This window comes from Quercus lobata, chromosome 5 (genome assembly GCF_001633185.2).
Source record: "Quercus lobata isolate SW786 chromosome 5, ValleyOak3.0 Primary Assembly, whole genome shotgun sequence".
Lineage (NCBI taxonomy): Eukaryota > Viridiplantae > Streptophyta > Magnoliopsida > Fagales > Fagaceae > Quercus > Quercus lobata.
In genome coordinates, this window is record NC_044908.1 from 53,234,268 (window position 1) to 53,249,105 (window position 14,838).

Consider the following 14,838-nt stretch of genomic DNA (forward strand, 5'->3'; position numbering starts at 1 on the left):
AACGGAATGAAATACAGATGGCATTTATATGTTATCCATCAATAATAATGTTGAATTTGTAAATCACCTTAGCAGCCTACTTAATACAATTTTGTATAAATTTCTTTACAAGTACGTTAGTCTAGATCAATAGTAAAGTCCCACTCCTCCCCCCATCTGTTCAATAGTTCTTCCCCTGATTTGTTACATAAAATATAACACATCCTAGCAACATTTTCAACTAAATTTGAAAGAAAAAAAAAATTATCACCCAGAATTTATCAAATACTATAAAAAGAACCAGTGAAGAATTGTAGTTTGATCTTGTTGAAAAGAAAGCAGGTAAGTCTGAGGAAGCAGCTTCCCCAGTTAGCAATGTCACTCATTTGCTGCTCAGCTGGTAGCATCTGTCAGTGATCAGAGACAGTGATACCATCTCCTTCTGAGCCTCGTCGCTTCTTCTTCCCTTCACCATGCCTTGAACGCCTGGGTGCCTCATCCTCACTTTCACTTTCATCATTCCGGAAGTTATTACCAGCACCATATTGATCATCATGGTGAACCTTTCCGTGCTGATATTGTGAGTCATCATCTGGTCCACCACCCGGACTTGGCATCTCTTGACCCTTGCCTTGGTCGGATCCTGCACTATACCTGTCATTTCGATCATTAGCCCTCTGATCTCTCTTTACAACCCGGTTGTTGTTTTGATTGGATGGTGGAGGGGGTGGTGGAAACATTTGGGGCATTCCAACCGGCCGGCCAGGTCGTGCCATATTTGCACCTGCAACCCCCATCCCTCCCATAAAGGGGGCACGGCCTGGACCCATCATCATCCCAAACCCACCACCTGGAAATACCCCAGGTTGTGAAGGTCGCCCACGAAACATCATGCCCGATGTGGGACCTGCAAAATCACCAGAGAATCTAGGACCATATGGTGCAAAAGCACGGGGGCCCACACCAAAAAGATCTGGCATAGGAAACCCATCAGGTGTAACAGGTCCATATGATAACCCATCAGCACCTATCATAACAGGGGGGAAACCCTGCATCCCAGGCATAGGTCTGGCTCCACGTGCCAGTGGCATGTGAGGGGGCCACATGATTCCCCTGCCCCTTCCTCTGCCCTGAGTTGTTGCCCCAGGAACCTGACCAAAGCTCTCCTCCTCTTCTTCACTTTCTTCTTCTTCCTCTTCTTCATTGTCCTCGAATGGGACAATATCTGGGTTCTCTCCTCCATTTTCTGGATTGACTCCCTTAGCTTTCTCCTCCTCCCGTTTTGATTCTGCTGCAATTGAGATCGCCTGTAACCAAGGAAAAAAATACACTGACAATTAGATTTGACCATTTCTTACCATTTAAAACGACGTACAAGAGAGGACATCTTCAAGTCCAATGCAGTTTCTTTTGCTCACTTCCTCAAAAAGGGTGCCAGACAGGGGATTGGAAAAAAGAATGATTTCCCTAATGATATCTTGCTGCCAATAACTAGCTCCACTAAATGTTCATATTTACATGGTCAACAAACTGATTCCCTTTGCTACATAACCAATAAATCTCCCAAAAGCATCTAAATGGACAACATTAAGGAAAAACCAAGATCTATTGAGAGATATTTTACTTGTTTAAAGATATAAAGAGAAATAACGACAATAATATTTTAGAATTTCATACAAAAATTATATAGGAACAAAATAACAGTAGTTTTTTAATCAGTAAGTAACACACACACAATCTCATTATTATGGGAGGAGGAAGTACCACTAGAGCCATAGCTTATTGGCAACAAATAACAGCAGTTTATGAACACAAAATTTGATATTATATTTATAAGTATATCCTAATATGCACTTATTGATTTTCAAAGCATTGCTAATAGAAATTCCCTATGCAGATACTGATAGTCCCAATGTATCCATATTTTAAATGTTTTCAATGTCATAAGATTTTTTTTCCCTCTTAGATTATGCTAGAAGTTGCTATTGTTGTCCTGTCATGCATGCTATACCATTTCCTAATATTACAGGGCAGGTATGTCTATCCAAATGAGATATTTCTACCACTAAATTTTGACTAATCGTAATCCATCTTCCACAATGTAATCCCATCTAGATCATTCCCTCCTCCACCACCCATCCCACCCCCCCCCTCTGCCACAAAGTGGCATGGGTAGAGTTCAACTGCACCTTTCTCCATCCATGCTGCAATGCATCATTCTGTATTTTCATTCTACAGGAACCAATGCATTGCTCTTATTTCTGCTCACTCACTTGCTCAATGCCTATTGCAAGGGAAACAGTCTAGTAACATTGGGATTGGCATTATATCACCATCTTCTATATGCTCTCTCTTATTTCATACAAGACTGCAAACTGAGAGATTGCATCTCCTTTCACTGTAGATAATTGCTGTGTCATGGACGTTACTCTTGTTGAAGTAATTTGTCTTTGAATTTTGACTTGGTGTTTTCATTTCTATCCGTCCTTTATTAATAACTTCTAAAAAAAAAAAGATAGTTGTGAAAATGAGAGGGCTTGAAGTTTGAACACAAAATATATGTATTTCAACATACCAAAATCCAGTAGCTTATGTGCAACAATAACTAAACACTTTCATCTACACACAGTTAGGACCTGTTCAGTTGCTGAGAATTTCAAACCTTGAGAGTTTTAAACTCACAAAAATTAGAATGCATTAGAATTGACATATATACTACTTGGATATACTCAGAATTCGAATTTATATCATATTTTAGACAAATTATATATGTGTGTGTGTGTGTTTCATTTTCTAAAATTAACTCAATATAATTAGTTTTGAAAAGGGGGGTTGATATAAGTGTTGCACTAATAATTCACACAAAGAAACGACACGTGAGAATTGACATTCCATAACTAGAAAGCGGAAATTCAAACTCACAAATCATGGGAATTGAGATGTTCATTGTCAAAACAACAAAAAAATTATTTGGAGATTAAAAATTCATATCCTAATTAAGAATACAACCTCATTTCACTCCATTTCCTTTTCTAGTTTAATTTTCTTCTTTTTCTGAAACCTACTAATTACTATGTTGCATCCCAAAAGAAGTCAAAAAGAAAACATACCATAAGTTCACTATCTGGCTCAAGATAAAGCAAGGAAGCCAACTGCTCACCAACAGAAGGCTCTAGCTCCTGACAGTCTCTACTTATCTGCAATGACAAAAGCATAACAATGAGATAAGTTGAAGCTCATTTTAATACATGGCTACAAGATATGGAATCTCACAAGCCAATATACATTAATTTACAATATCGCTTTCCAGGAGTCATCCTCAATCCAACTTCCAGTGAGTGCACCATTGCTATATGCACTAGATTTTGAAACTCTATGGTTTAATTGTCAATAGAATAGGAAACTTTTAAGGCCTTTATGCATTTAGTTTCCGCCCTTGGTATAAACTGTCATGTGTTTACTGTAATCATAAAAAGCCATGGCCCTCTTTTGCTATTTAATTTAATACTTATTTAAATATTAATAAAGTGGTTAAAATTTTATGGGTTCCCCCATAGTCTTAGTGGGATAATGACCTATCTTTAACATGAATGAACCTGAATTAGTTCCAACCAATTCAGTTAGTACTTAATGTGTCAAAAGATCAAGCGGTAATTTCAACAGTGTTCTATCATAATGGCAAAGGTACCATGTCAGTATGTATAAATTCTAAATTGTTAAATCAGTAACAGTAAAAATAGGTACAAATTCCAAATTCTTAGGGCAGAAGCTTTGCTTTTTGATTTTTTTCTAAATAAAGTTTTTTATTACCTATCAAAAAAAAAGTGTCCCTTGTGGGCTTTGTCCCACATTGCTAAGGTAGGCGTTGAATCTTGGCTTTATTTTTATCTTTTTTATACATGAACCATAGCTTAATAAGTGCCTAAGCTACCTTGGTACTTTAGTGTACTCCTTTTGGGGTTGATTTGGGGCTTACACCTATAAGGCCTCCATTTGCTCCTGTCATTCTCCTTAATTGCTTAGCAAAATAAAATCGCCCTCCAACTTTTCATGACAATTTGGAGAGAGGAGTGGGACTTTTGATGGTGTTGAGCTTCTTTTTTTTTCCTTTTTTTTTTTTTTTTTTTGATAGGTAATAAAAGTTTTATTGATAGCAAAAGTGCAATGTGTTTACGATTTTAAACTCACAGCAGTGAAAAAAATATATTCAAATCAAAAGGAAAATCTAATAGAAATAATGAAATCAGACAAGAAAATACAATGTGTGAGACCCCGACTGAACTAATGTAATCAAGTCTTGATTTTTTAGATCATTGTATGATCGGATGACTGCTTTAGGAATTGTCCATTTCATGTCTTTCTTAAAATTGATTTAGTATTAAATCAACTAATAAGAAAGCTGAGACAATACTCAGAAAATTGTTAATACCCATCTTGCCCCCCACCCCCTTTTTTTTTAACTTTTTTACTATAAGGATTGAAAGGTATATCCCTCTTTAGAAAAAGAAAATTCATTAGTAGGACCTCTTTAAAGAATATTTTGATTTTTTTTTATAAGTAATTAACTTCATTGGAAAAATAAATAAATAAATCCAATAACACAGGCAGTGTGCAAAAGAAAAAAGAAAAACATTTGAAAGAATACCAAAAGAAACAAGAAAACAAATTGAGAGAATATTTAGATTATAAAGTTATTATCTAAATGAACAAATTTCGGTTACAAACTAGTTCGTAGCCAATGGCTACAACTCCACTCGATTTCTTTTTATTGGATGTGAATTTTTAGAAATCTACCATTGGATTACATTTTCTTCTTATATTCTCCATGTTTGCAAAATTTCCAAAAGATCAATAGCTATGTCATCAATCAAATGTTTAAATTTCAAGTTTTTGTAGTCTATAATTATGCATAAAAAAATAAGTTTATAGATCGAATAATAAATAACATCCAATTGGCACGAAAGTTCACATGCGTGTTAAGAACATAAAAAATATGCAATCCAACAATTAGATTTTCAAAAGACATAGTCATGTTAATTTTTTTTAGTAGGAATTGTAGCCATTGGCTACAAACTAGTTTGTACCCAAACTTTGTCCATTTTAGATGTGTTTTCAAACACTTCGATGCTTCTTATTTATTATTTAAACCTAACATTAACATAAAATCTACCCAAAATTATATTTTTATTACTTAATTAATCACCTCCCTGGTATTGTATCCTAATTTTCAAGAATTGCCGTGTAACCATGTCCATATCCTGTGTATGTGAATCTCCATCCTAGCATATGTTTGTCTGTCTGTGTATGTGTGAGCCATTGTGAGTGTGCTTTAGGTCAGGTGAGAATCAAATTACTAAATCAAATCTCCATGTGAGGTTGGGTACAACCAGGGTCAAGCCATGATAATGCGCTTATCTCTATAGTTTCGCCTAGCTCCAACTTGGTCGTGGTTCAAGCATTAAAAGAAAACAAGTAGATGGAAAAGGAAGAAGAAGACGAAGAATAAAAACAAAAAACAAAAAAGAATGCTGCAGCAGCAAAAAGAACAGAAACCAATTCTCATCATAGCCATCAGTCAGCTTTATAAATAAAAAATTAAAAACAAAGAGAGAGAGAGAGAGAGAGAGAGAGAGAAGAGGCTCAAAATAATACCTTCACTGGTAAGTTCTCATTGTATGGATTCCTTAGATGGCGAGTTTTGTGGAAGGATAGTTCACATAACTGCATATAAGAAATTGCAAATGGAATGACAACTTTTATTTGTTCTACATAGAAATGTACATAAAGCAATTAATAAATGTAGCTTATTCAGTTTTATGCCCCATAATCTTTGCCTGGTATCCAAATTAGGATACTGACTTCAAACATAATTTCAACCAAATGCCAAAAGTTCAGACATCCCACATAGAGTTTCCTTTACATTAGAAGCATCAAAAAAACCAGCTCCAGTATTATATGTAATGCACAATATCTTGGAAGCTCCTTGATCGTATAATACATGAATAAATCTCTTAAAATAAGTGCATTGATCAGTAACAAGAATCTCCAGGAAAACAACAACATAACCAAGCTCCTCTAACAAGACCCTACCAAATTTTTGGAACTCAAATTGACTTGAAAAGAGAAATAGAACAAAATAAATTAAAATACACTTGGGTCATTTGATGGGGTGTACAGAAGCCTTGTCAGGACCAAGGTTTTTGTCATCATTTACAGCATAAGAATTTTTGGAACCAAGAAAACCTTTCGGGGAAAAAAATGCCTGACATCTATCAGTACCATTAAGATGAAAAGAAATGGTACCTTTAACCATTTGACAGAGAAATTCCGCCCATAATGGGCAGTTCCGTGTGCATATTTCCAATTGCCCCCGCCAACAGACCCACCAATTCTGGATGTCATCTTTGCACAACCCTGACAAAATATAGTCGACTTTGCAGTTACCTCAAACAGACAACTGAGATCCGGACTGACCAGATAGAATTGACAACCTAGTATGTAATGATTGAGAACCACAGAGGTCTAGAGCACAGATTAATTAGTTTTGTAGGATGCTAAATCTGAAATCTACCTGGAAATGTCGAGTTCGGTTGACTGAGAAAATCAGAATGACATTTTCAGTGGAGTCAAAAGCTTCATTCAGTTTAGCTTCATTGCTCCTTTGAGTTGCCCATACACCTTGTTGAACAGATAATTCCAAATTTTCACGGTTGCAACTTTTAACAATAAAATACCTGGGTATGCATGTTAGAAAAGGAATTAGATCCAAATTCATAATATCCCATCTAAATAAACAAACAGGTGCTTTAACCAGAAAGAAAATAATATTTGGCCATTAAACTTAAAATCCAATCACATATTAACAGTTATGAAATTGACTGTCAATTGAATCAAGGAAAAACCTTTCCAACATTAAATCTCTAAGCCTACATCATAGTACAGCAAGCCCTCAAAAACAATAAAACAGGTCTATAGGTATATGGTTCATAACAACAGCTAGATGGCATATAATTGAAAAAATTAAAATAAAACAATAGCTAGTTGAATATGGTCAAGTAGCATAAACAAGCATGCTAACCACAAAAGGCATCTTTTCCAATTATAGCAAGACAAAAAGTCATTCCCAGCATACAAGACTTCACTTCTACTTGTCTGGTAGAGGTGATTAGTAGGCAGCCCTACAAGAACAATCCAAACAGCATTATCTTTCCCAAGGAGAATTAAACACAATTGAGTTATGTGTTTGAATTTAATTAAGGAACCAAATTTACTACACCTAAGGAACTATACCTAAATTTTATCCTATTTTAAAATAACCAACTTTTATTTTATTTTTCACACCTTTAGCAAATAAGCTACAAAATAGAGGATGCCAGAATCAGCCCTGCCACCGGTAATGAAGGATCTACGTTGGAGAGGCTGATTCCTAGACTTGAACCTCCAATACATCGCCTGGGTGGAGGGCACTTGCCATCACACCAAGGTCCAACCTCTTCTCATTTAGAGCTAGATGGTCCATCAAATCACAGGTGAATTTAAAACATTGCACACATAGGAATGTAGTGTAAACTAGAACCTCATAGCATGGTCAAAAGAAATTATTAATATAACAAAAGTACATCCTCATACAAAAGTAAGGAGTAAGATAGTGCTGATACTTAGAAACGAAACTGGCTAGAAATTCTATTGCTTCATATTTATTTTATTGTGATAACTATATTTTTTTATCAGTAAGTTACATACAGACCTAGTTGGGTTGAACACATGACTTTACACCATGTCTTTACATTCAGACAAGGTGTCATTTGAGCTAGAGCTCATTGGCTGCATTGCAATAATGGTACCTAATATTGCCACAAAATTTGGATAATCTTCTCAAGAAAGAACCACATAACACCAACATCATATCCTTGCAATCGAGAGTGATAATAAAATTCTACTGGGTTCTGTAAAATACATGACAAAGCCATATAGAACCCCAATTCTATTATCATCCAAACTCCCTAATTGGGGGAAAAAAACCCTCCAAATTGCCCTTTAGACCAGTTGCATTCTTTAATAAATACAGAATTAATTTTACTTTCTACTTTTCTTAAGTATTTTTAGCAAGAAATAAAAGGTAATGCCCAAGTACTCACACAATACAGAAATAAACTATACCATAACAACAATCAGCAGCTGATTAAGTTATCAGCTTTATGAAATTGATAAGGGATATTGAATAACCAAATCTTGGATCAACTTAAAACCAGGAGAGTAATATGTTGTCTTCAATTTGTGAGGTAAATGCCCTCAAAATGCCTGTTTCGACTTCTTCACATCAGGCAAAGTAGCACCGCCCTGCAGTCTACACCACACCTAACCTCACAAATATAATCCAACTAATACCTGACAAGGCAAACAGAAAATCTTTTTTCCCCCCACCATATCAGGTAAGCAAGGACTTGAACACAGGACCTAGGACTTGGCATGCCAAGGCCTCACCACCCAAGCTGGGTGGGTTAAGGCAAAAACACCAAATCTTAGCTGTTGAAAAGCATGGCATGGCTTTTTTTTATGGTACTTCACAGTAGCAATTCCAAATCTTCAGGCCAATCCACTTATCCCCTTCCTACATTACCACCAAAAATAAAAACCCTTAAAAAAGGCATAAATGTAAGAATTAGTTCTCTTATCACTCCACACATCCAAATACCTCTTGACATCTATTTGATCAACTCAAATGTCATCTCTGTTTCACTTTCCTATTGTATAGAAGTAAGTCATCATTTTTTCTTCATCTCTTATAACTCCTACAGTAATGTCATTTCAAAATATGCTCACCCAAATCCTTCTCTAAATTTAAGCATTTTTTTGTTGAGTTACACGCACGTAGTAGGTTTGAGCACCCCCACCCCCCCGACCTCATCCTCCCCACACACTTATGAGAGAAAAAAGTGCCATTTGAGCCAAGGCTCATCAGCAAGACCAATGACTAACCATCTACATGACCTCCTTTGAAACCAATTCTAAAAAATTTTCAAAGTGCACAAGATGCCAAATTATAGCAAAAAGAAACATGAACTCAAACAAGGTGCCCAAGGCGCATAATCCTCCATGTGCAAATAAAAAGAGCCTAGTAGTTCAATTGACACCTCCCGGTGTTTCTAACGGAGACGTCCAGGGTTCAAATTCCACTCCCCCTTATAACTATCAAAAAATCATCCATGTCCAAATAAACTAGACACCTAGTCAGTTCAACAAAATAGGAAATCATTGGGTTTTTTTCTTTTTCCTCCCTTTGCTCTATAGCTATTCCCACATTCTTACTCAGTACATCAATAAAATTGTAATCTCAATGTTCTTGCCTTTCCTATCTTGCTAAAGCATCTCTTGAGCACAATAAGCAATTAAGGTTTTGTAGTTTTATTAATTTTATAAAAAGAACGTTATCAGAAAACAGCATTCTCCATAACAAAATCACTTGAAATAAACTCACAAAGAAGGCATCCAATTCAAGCAATAGAATTAGATAAAAATACTGCCTTAGTTATTACTTACCAAAAGAATTCAAACCCCTAATCTCTCAACCAAAACAGAGCAGACCCAAAAAAAGTGAACAGTCAAGCGTCAAACCCATTGATGTAGGATTTTCCCTAAAAGAGGGCAGAGGGGAACAAAGAATGAGAAAGGGTGTTAGCACCTACTATATCTCCATCAAGCCTGTGATTAATCATCTCATATATCCATCCAAAAAAATTTTAATCAGACTTTTATATGAGACACCTTTAATTACTAAATTTTACAAAATCAAATGTTTGGCAAACCCTCATAGCTTATAGTAAGCACATTCCTTCCAACAAAAGGTCTATCATATTCCCTTCAACTACTTTAATTAGTAACCTAAGTGAACATAAGTCTCACAGTTGATTTACCACACACTAACAAATCAATGGTAGAAATCTATAATGATGTAACATAAGCAGAACAAAATATTCTAGAGTATAGAAAAACACAAATCTTGTCAAGCATTATTACCAAACTCAATAGAAGTTATCCAGATCAGTACTGGACATGTTTCATTGATCTAATCCTAGATCTTGTGATAATAGGTACCAGAAATGAGATGAATCAATGTAACTTTTTTAGCATGCATAACATGGTCCTTGGTGGCTTTAACCCTTATCTGAGATGTAAATGTTACTTCTTCCACAAACTATACATACACACAACATATATATGCACATATGTACATGTCATATATATATATATGACTTAGTTTACTGAAATATATTTTAAAAGGCTAAAGAGTAAAGAATGAACCCCAAGCACACAAGACACCATTTGATATAGATCAATACAACTCGCACTCATATGGAATGGAACACAAGACCTCACCCTCCACCACTATTTTCTTTTTCTTTTTTTTTGGCTAGGTAAATAGGGGGAGGGTGGCTAGTGGGGTTTGAACCCCCAGTGCCCAAGCACCACAAAAGATGCTGGAACCACTGGGGTATCCCTTGAACCCCACCAATAGCACCTTTATGGCGAGACGAGATGCTATTTGGTCTAAAGAACATTGGCATGACAGGCATAAAACTCATAATAGATGCACTAAAAAAAAAAACATAAAAGGAAAAGAGAATAGGGAAAATTTTAGGTACAGTTTTTTAGGTATAGTACCTTAGGCTCCTTATTTAAATTCAACTATATGGTTGCATTGACCAATACAACACAAGATGTTTTATTTCCCCAAAGGCAATTAAATTCAACCATGTGGCTCTTTGGTCTATGCAGCCACAGTTGAATTTAATTAGGAAAACTAAAGTATAGCACCTAAGGAACTATTCCTGAGTCTTGTCAGAGAATATAGCATCAACAAGAAGCTCCACATTCCAATTAAAGTTTGATATATTACTAACAGCAACACATTTAACCACAAGGAAAGACATTAAGGCACTCAAAAGGCATCAGCCACAGGAATCAAGACACAAAAGCAGCTGATATGCAGTTAAGGCATTTTCCATGAGCATCACTAAGATGGATTACGCAAGGCACATGCCATAAATGCTACTTGAAATATAGCTTTATGGACCTTTAAAACAACATATTCTGCCTCACAAAATAAAATAAAATTTATCAAATGATGGCAACGACAACAGCAACCAAGCCCGGGCCAGCTATGGATACTCAACAAATTAGTTTGGACTGCCACATGTATGTTTTTCTGCCTATAAGATGATAGCAAATTAATCAAAAAATACATTTTCCCAAAACTTCTGCTTACCTTCATATTAGTGTTGCTAATCACTTTTTTTAATAAATTAAAAAAAGAAAAGAAAAAATTCACAGGAAAAGACCATTCCAAGTCCCTAGAAAAAACTTTAGACCAGCAAGTTATCACAGTTGTTTGCTTTCCTCTAAGATGCCCCAATCAACTTATCCAAAAACAAATCCCCAGCAAAAAAAAATTACAATGATGAAGTACACTGCATAAGACAAGAAGCAAATCCACAAATCATATGGTGTTTACTTTACTTTTAGATGCCAGAAGAAAAAAAAAATTATTATAATTAAGTACACTCCATGAAATGAGAAGCAAATCCATACATATAATGGTGAAAATGAGAACAGTACAACATAAAATGTGAATAAAAATCTAAATTAACTAACATAAGCTTAAGGGAGGCTGATTACAGCTGCTAAACAAGGACAGAATTCTTTTGGGCATTTTATTGGTTGAAAGATGAGCCCTTCATGACAACGCCCATGTAAATATACAAAAACTTCTTTACAAAACCTAATGAAAGACCTCAGATCTCTGAACAAACCTAGATATTCCTTGAGGCAAAGGTGTAGACGTTCTGTTTGTCTGATTAGGCAATCCATTTGGAACAATTTGTATCTGGTTCTGGCTGACCTGCTGTTGGGACTGCTGCTGTTGCTGCTGCTGCTGCTGCTGCTGGACATTAGCAGACTCGATCGTTGAAGATTTTCCAACCACACCTTGATTGACAGTGTTGGGACCTTGTGGAAACTGAGTTTTTTCGGCTTGTTGAGAGAAACCAGCATTCCGTTGTTGAAAAAATTTGTTCGAAGGGTTGTAATTGTAAGAATTTAAATGCTGAATCTTCTGAAGGACCTCTTCAACAGTAGGTGGAGGTCCAGGCATTTTTGCATGCCTATACCGACAATCAGGACCATTTGGACAAAAACCCAACTTGTACCTGCAGTTACAGAATACCCCAATTAAGTAAACAACTTCCATGCTCTTATTATCATACTGGTTCTTTGTCTCAACATGATATACAAAATTAACCCAAATTAACACGTAGCATATCCATTTTTTACAAAACAAAGATTTCCAGGTTTTCATAATGCAGTACCATTGATAAAGTTCCTATATGAATTTCACAATCAGACCACAGCATATATACTGGAAACCGTAAACCAATATTACAGCATACGCATTCTTGTAACTCCCTCTTCCACACACTTTTTATACTACAGAATTCAGATTTCACACCTACAATATATACATAGCCAAAATACACCGTCAGTACCTAAATTTTAGCTTAGGAGCGATTTTAGTCCCTAAAGTTTAAAATAATTGCTTTTAATCCCTAACAAACTTAAAATGATCGCCTTTAGTCCCCAAAAAAACTTAAAAGTGATTGCTCTTAGTCCCTAGCAAACTTAAAATGATCACTTTAAGTCCCAATCAAGCAACGGGGCTGCATCATCTAAGAGACTAAAAGTAATCAATCTAAACTTTAGAGACTAAAATCCCTAATGTACTAGGGACCAACAAAGTATTTAAGCCTCTATATATACATACACTCATTCATTGAATCTTGTGCTCCTCCATCTATCCAAGATCAATTGCAAATCCCACAATTCATTCAAACATTAACTATATATATAACCACAAAAAAAATCACAATCAAAACCAACCCATCTCAATTAAAATCACAAACTTTATAAATAGTTTAAAAAAAAAATTACAAATACAAAGATAAATACATACATGTTACACTCCTTGATATCTTCGTTGGTGTGTTTGTAAACACAGTCCTGCTCGCGGCACTCGCCGTAGAGGCGGAAGAAGCGGCAGACGGGCATCCGCGACTTGTCGTATTGGTGGAGGAAGCCGCAGGCGTCGCCTTTCATACACAGGCTCCGCAACCAGTGACGACACACCGTTTGCCGGAAGCTCCGCCCGCCCGGCCTATAATTGCCCGCCCCAGCCTCCCCTCCTCCTCCTCCTCCTCCTCCCGGTCCTGCCGCGTGGCCCACGGCGATAACGTTGGCGTTGTTAGCGTTGTTGTTGTTGTTGTTATTGGCAGCGTGGATTGCGGCGGAATCGGACTGGATTATGTGGGGCCCGGAGGTGGCAGCAGGATTTGCGGCGGTGGCGGCGGTGGGACCGGCATCGAGGCCGCCTTCGAAGTCGAAGCTGAGGACTCCCTCCGGGTCCTCCATTAGAGAGAGGGAGAGAGAGTTTTTTTTTTTGCTTTGGTATCTGTGTTTTTTTTTTTTTTTTTTTGGTGGATTGGCTAATGAATTAGGGTTTTGGGAAGCATTTAGTTTCGAGTTTGAGAGAGAGAGTGTGTGTTTGTTGTGAATGGAGGGAGGAGTCACGGTTATAGGGCGGCTGGGTTTTGCAACGGTGAATTGTTGCAATTTTTAACGGCAGAGAAAGAAAGTGTGGGTTTGATGAATCATGAATGTTGAGTTTAGCAACAAACAAAAAAAAAACAATTTAATAAGCAGCTCGCAAGACAACCTTTTAGTAAAAGTCAAATAGCAAATTTTATGAACACTTTGGCAACAAATTATAAATAGCGGTAACAAATTATAAGTAGCGGTAAGTTGTGTTATGGACGTAGTCCTTCTCAAAAATAAAAAGAGTAAATTAAATTTTTTTTTTTAGGGTGAAATACTATTTTGATCTCTAAATTTTAATAATTTTTTTTCTTCCCTAAACTTTAAAATGTTCATTTTTATCTCTAAATTTTGTAAAGAGTTTTTTCAATAGTTTAAAGAAAAATAAGAATGAAAAATTAATTTTTTTTTCAATAGTTTAGGTACGAAAAGTAAACTTTTAGTAAATTTAAGAATATAAATAAAATACTTTTTATAGTTTAGAGATGAAAGATGAATTTTTCAATAATTTAGGAATGAAAAATGAACTTCTTAGAGTTAAGGATGAAAAATAAACATTTAGTAAAGTTTTAGAAACCAAAATAGTATTTACCATTTTTTTTAAAGGAAAATACTAAATTACAGGGTTTAGGATAATTTTAATTTTATCCATTAAATTTTTTAAGAATTTTAGATTTAGATTGGACCTCTAATATGAAGTAAAGTAGTCATTAAATGGCATATAATAAGTCATCATATAATAAGTCATCTTTACAATTGATTTAAATTTAAAACATAATGGATTCTCAAAAAATAAATAAATAAAATTCTCAAAAAAAAAAAAAACATAATCCATAAAAGAAAAAAAAAATAGAACATGCCACATCATATCAATCATAAACAAAATTAGCACTTTTTTAGCCCAAAACAAAATTAACATTTGATGATAAAATTAACATTTAAAAAAAGATTAAAATCATTATTAATTTTTATCCAAAAAATAAATAAAACACAAGAGCTTCTAAGTTTAAGTTTCAAATCAACATTTTCTCAAAAAATAAGTAAAACACGAGAGCCTTTTTAAGTTTAGTAGGATTCAAATCAACATTTTCCCATTATTAAACTATTGAATTATTTCCAAAAAAAAAAAAAAAATCAATCTTTTATCTCTTTCTCCTTCCATCTCTTACATGAATGCTCATAATCAAACCGATCCCCTTACACAATGAACAATAT

At 35.3% G+C, this 14,838-nt stretch overlaps 1 protein-coding gene across 1 annotated transcript; it reads right to left on the reverse strand.

Moving 5' to 3' along the window:
• LOC115991500 (30-kDa cleavage and polyadenylation specificity factor 30) lies at window positions 1-13,710 on the reverse strand. The gene is made up of 7 exons (XM_031115242.1): window positions 12,986-13,710; window positions 11,790-12,185; window positions 6,551-6,713; window positions 6,283-6,393; window positions 5,632-5,700; window positions 3,090-3,176; window positions 1-1,286 (listed from the first exon to the last, which is right to left on the reverse strand). The coding sequence occupies exons 1-7, from the start codon at window positions 13,438-13,440 to the stop codon at window positions 390-392; spliced, it is 2,178 nt and encodes a 725-aa protein (XP_030971102.1). The 5' UTR covers window positions 13,441-13,710; the 3' UTR covers window positions 1-389.
• Between the last annotated feature and the right edge of the window lie 1,128 nt (window positions 13,711-14,838).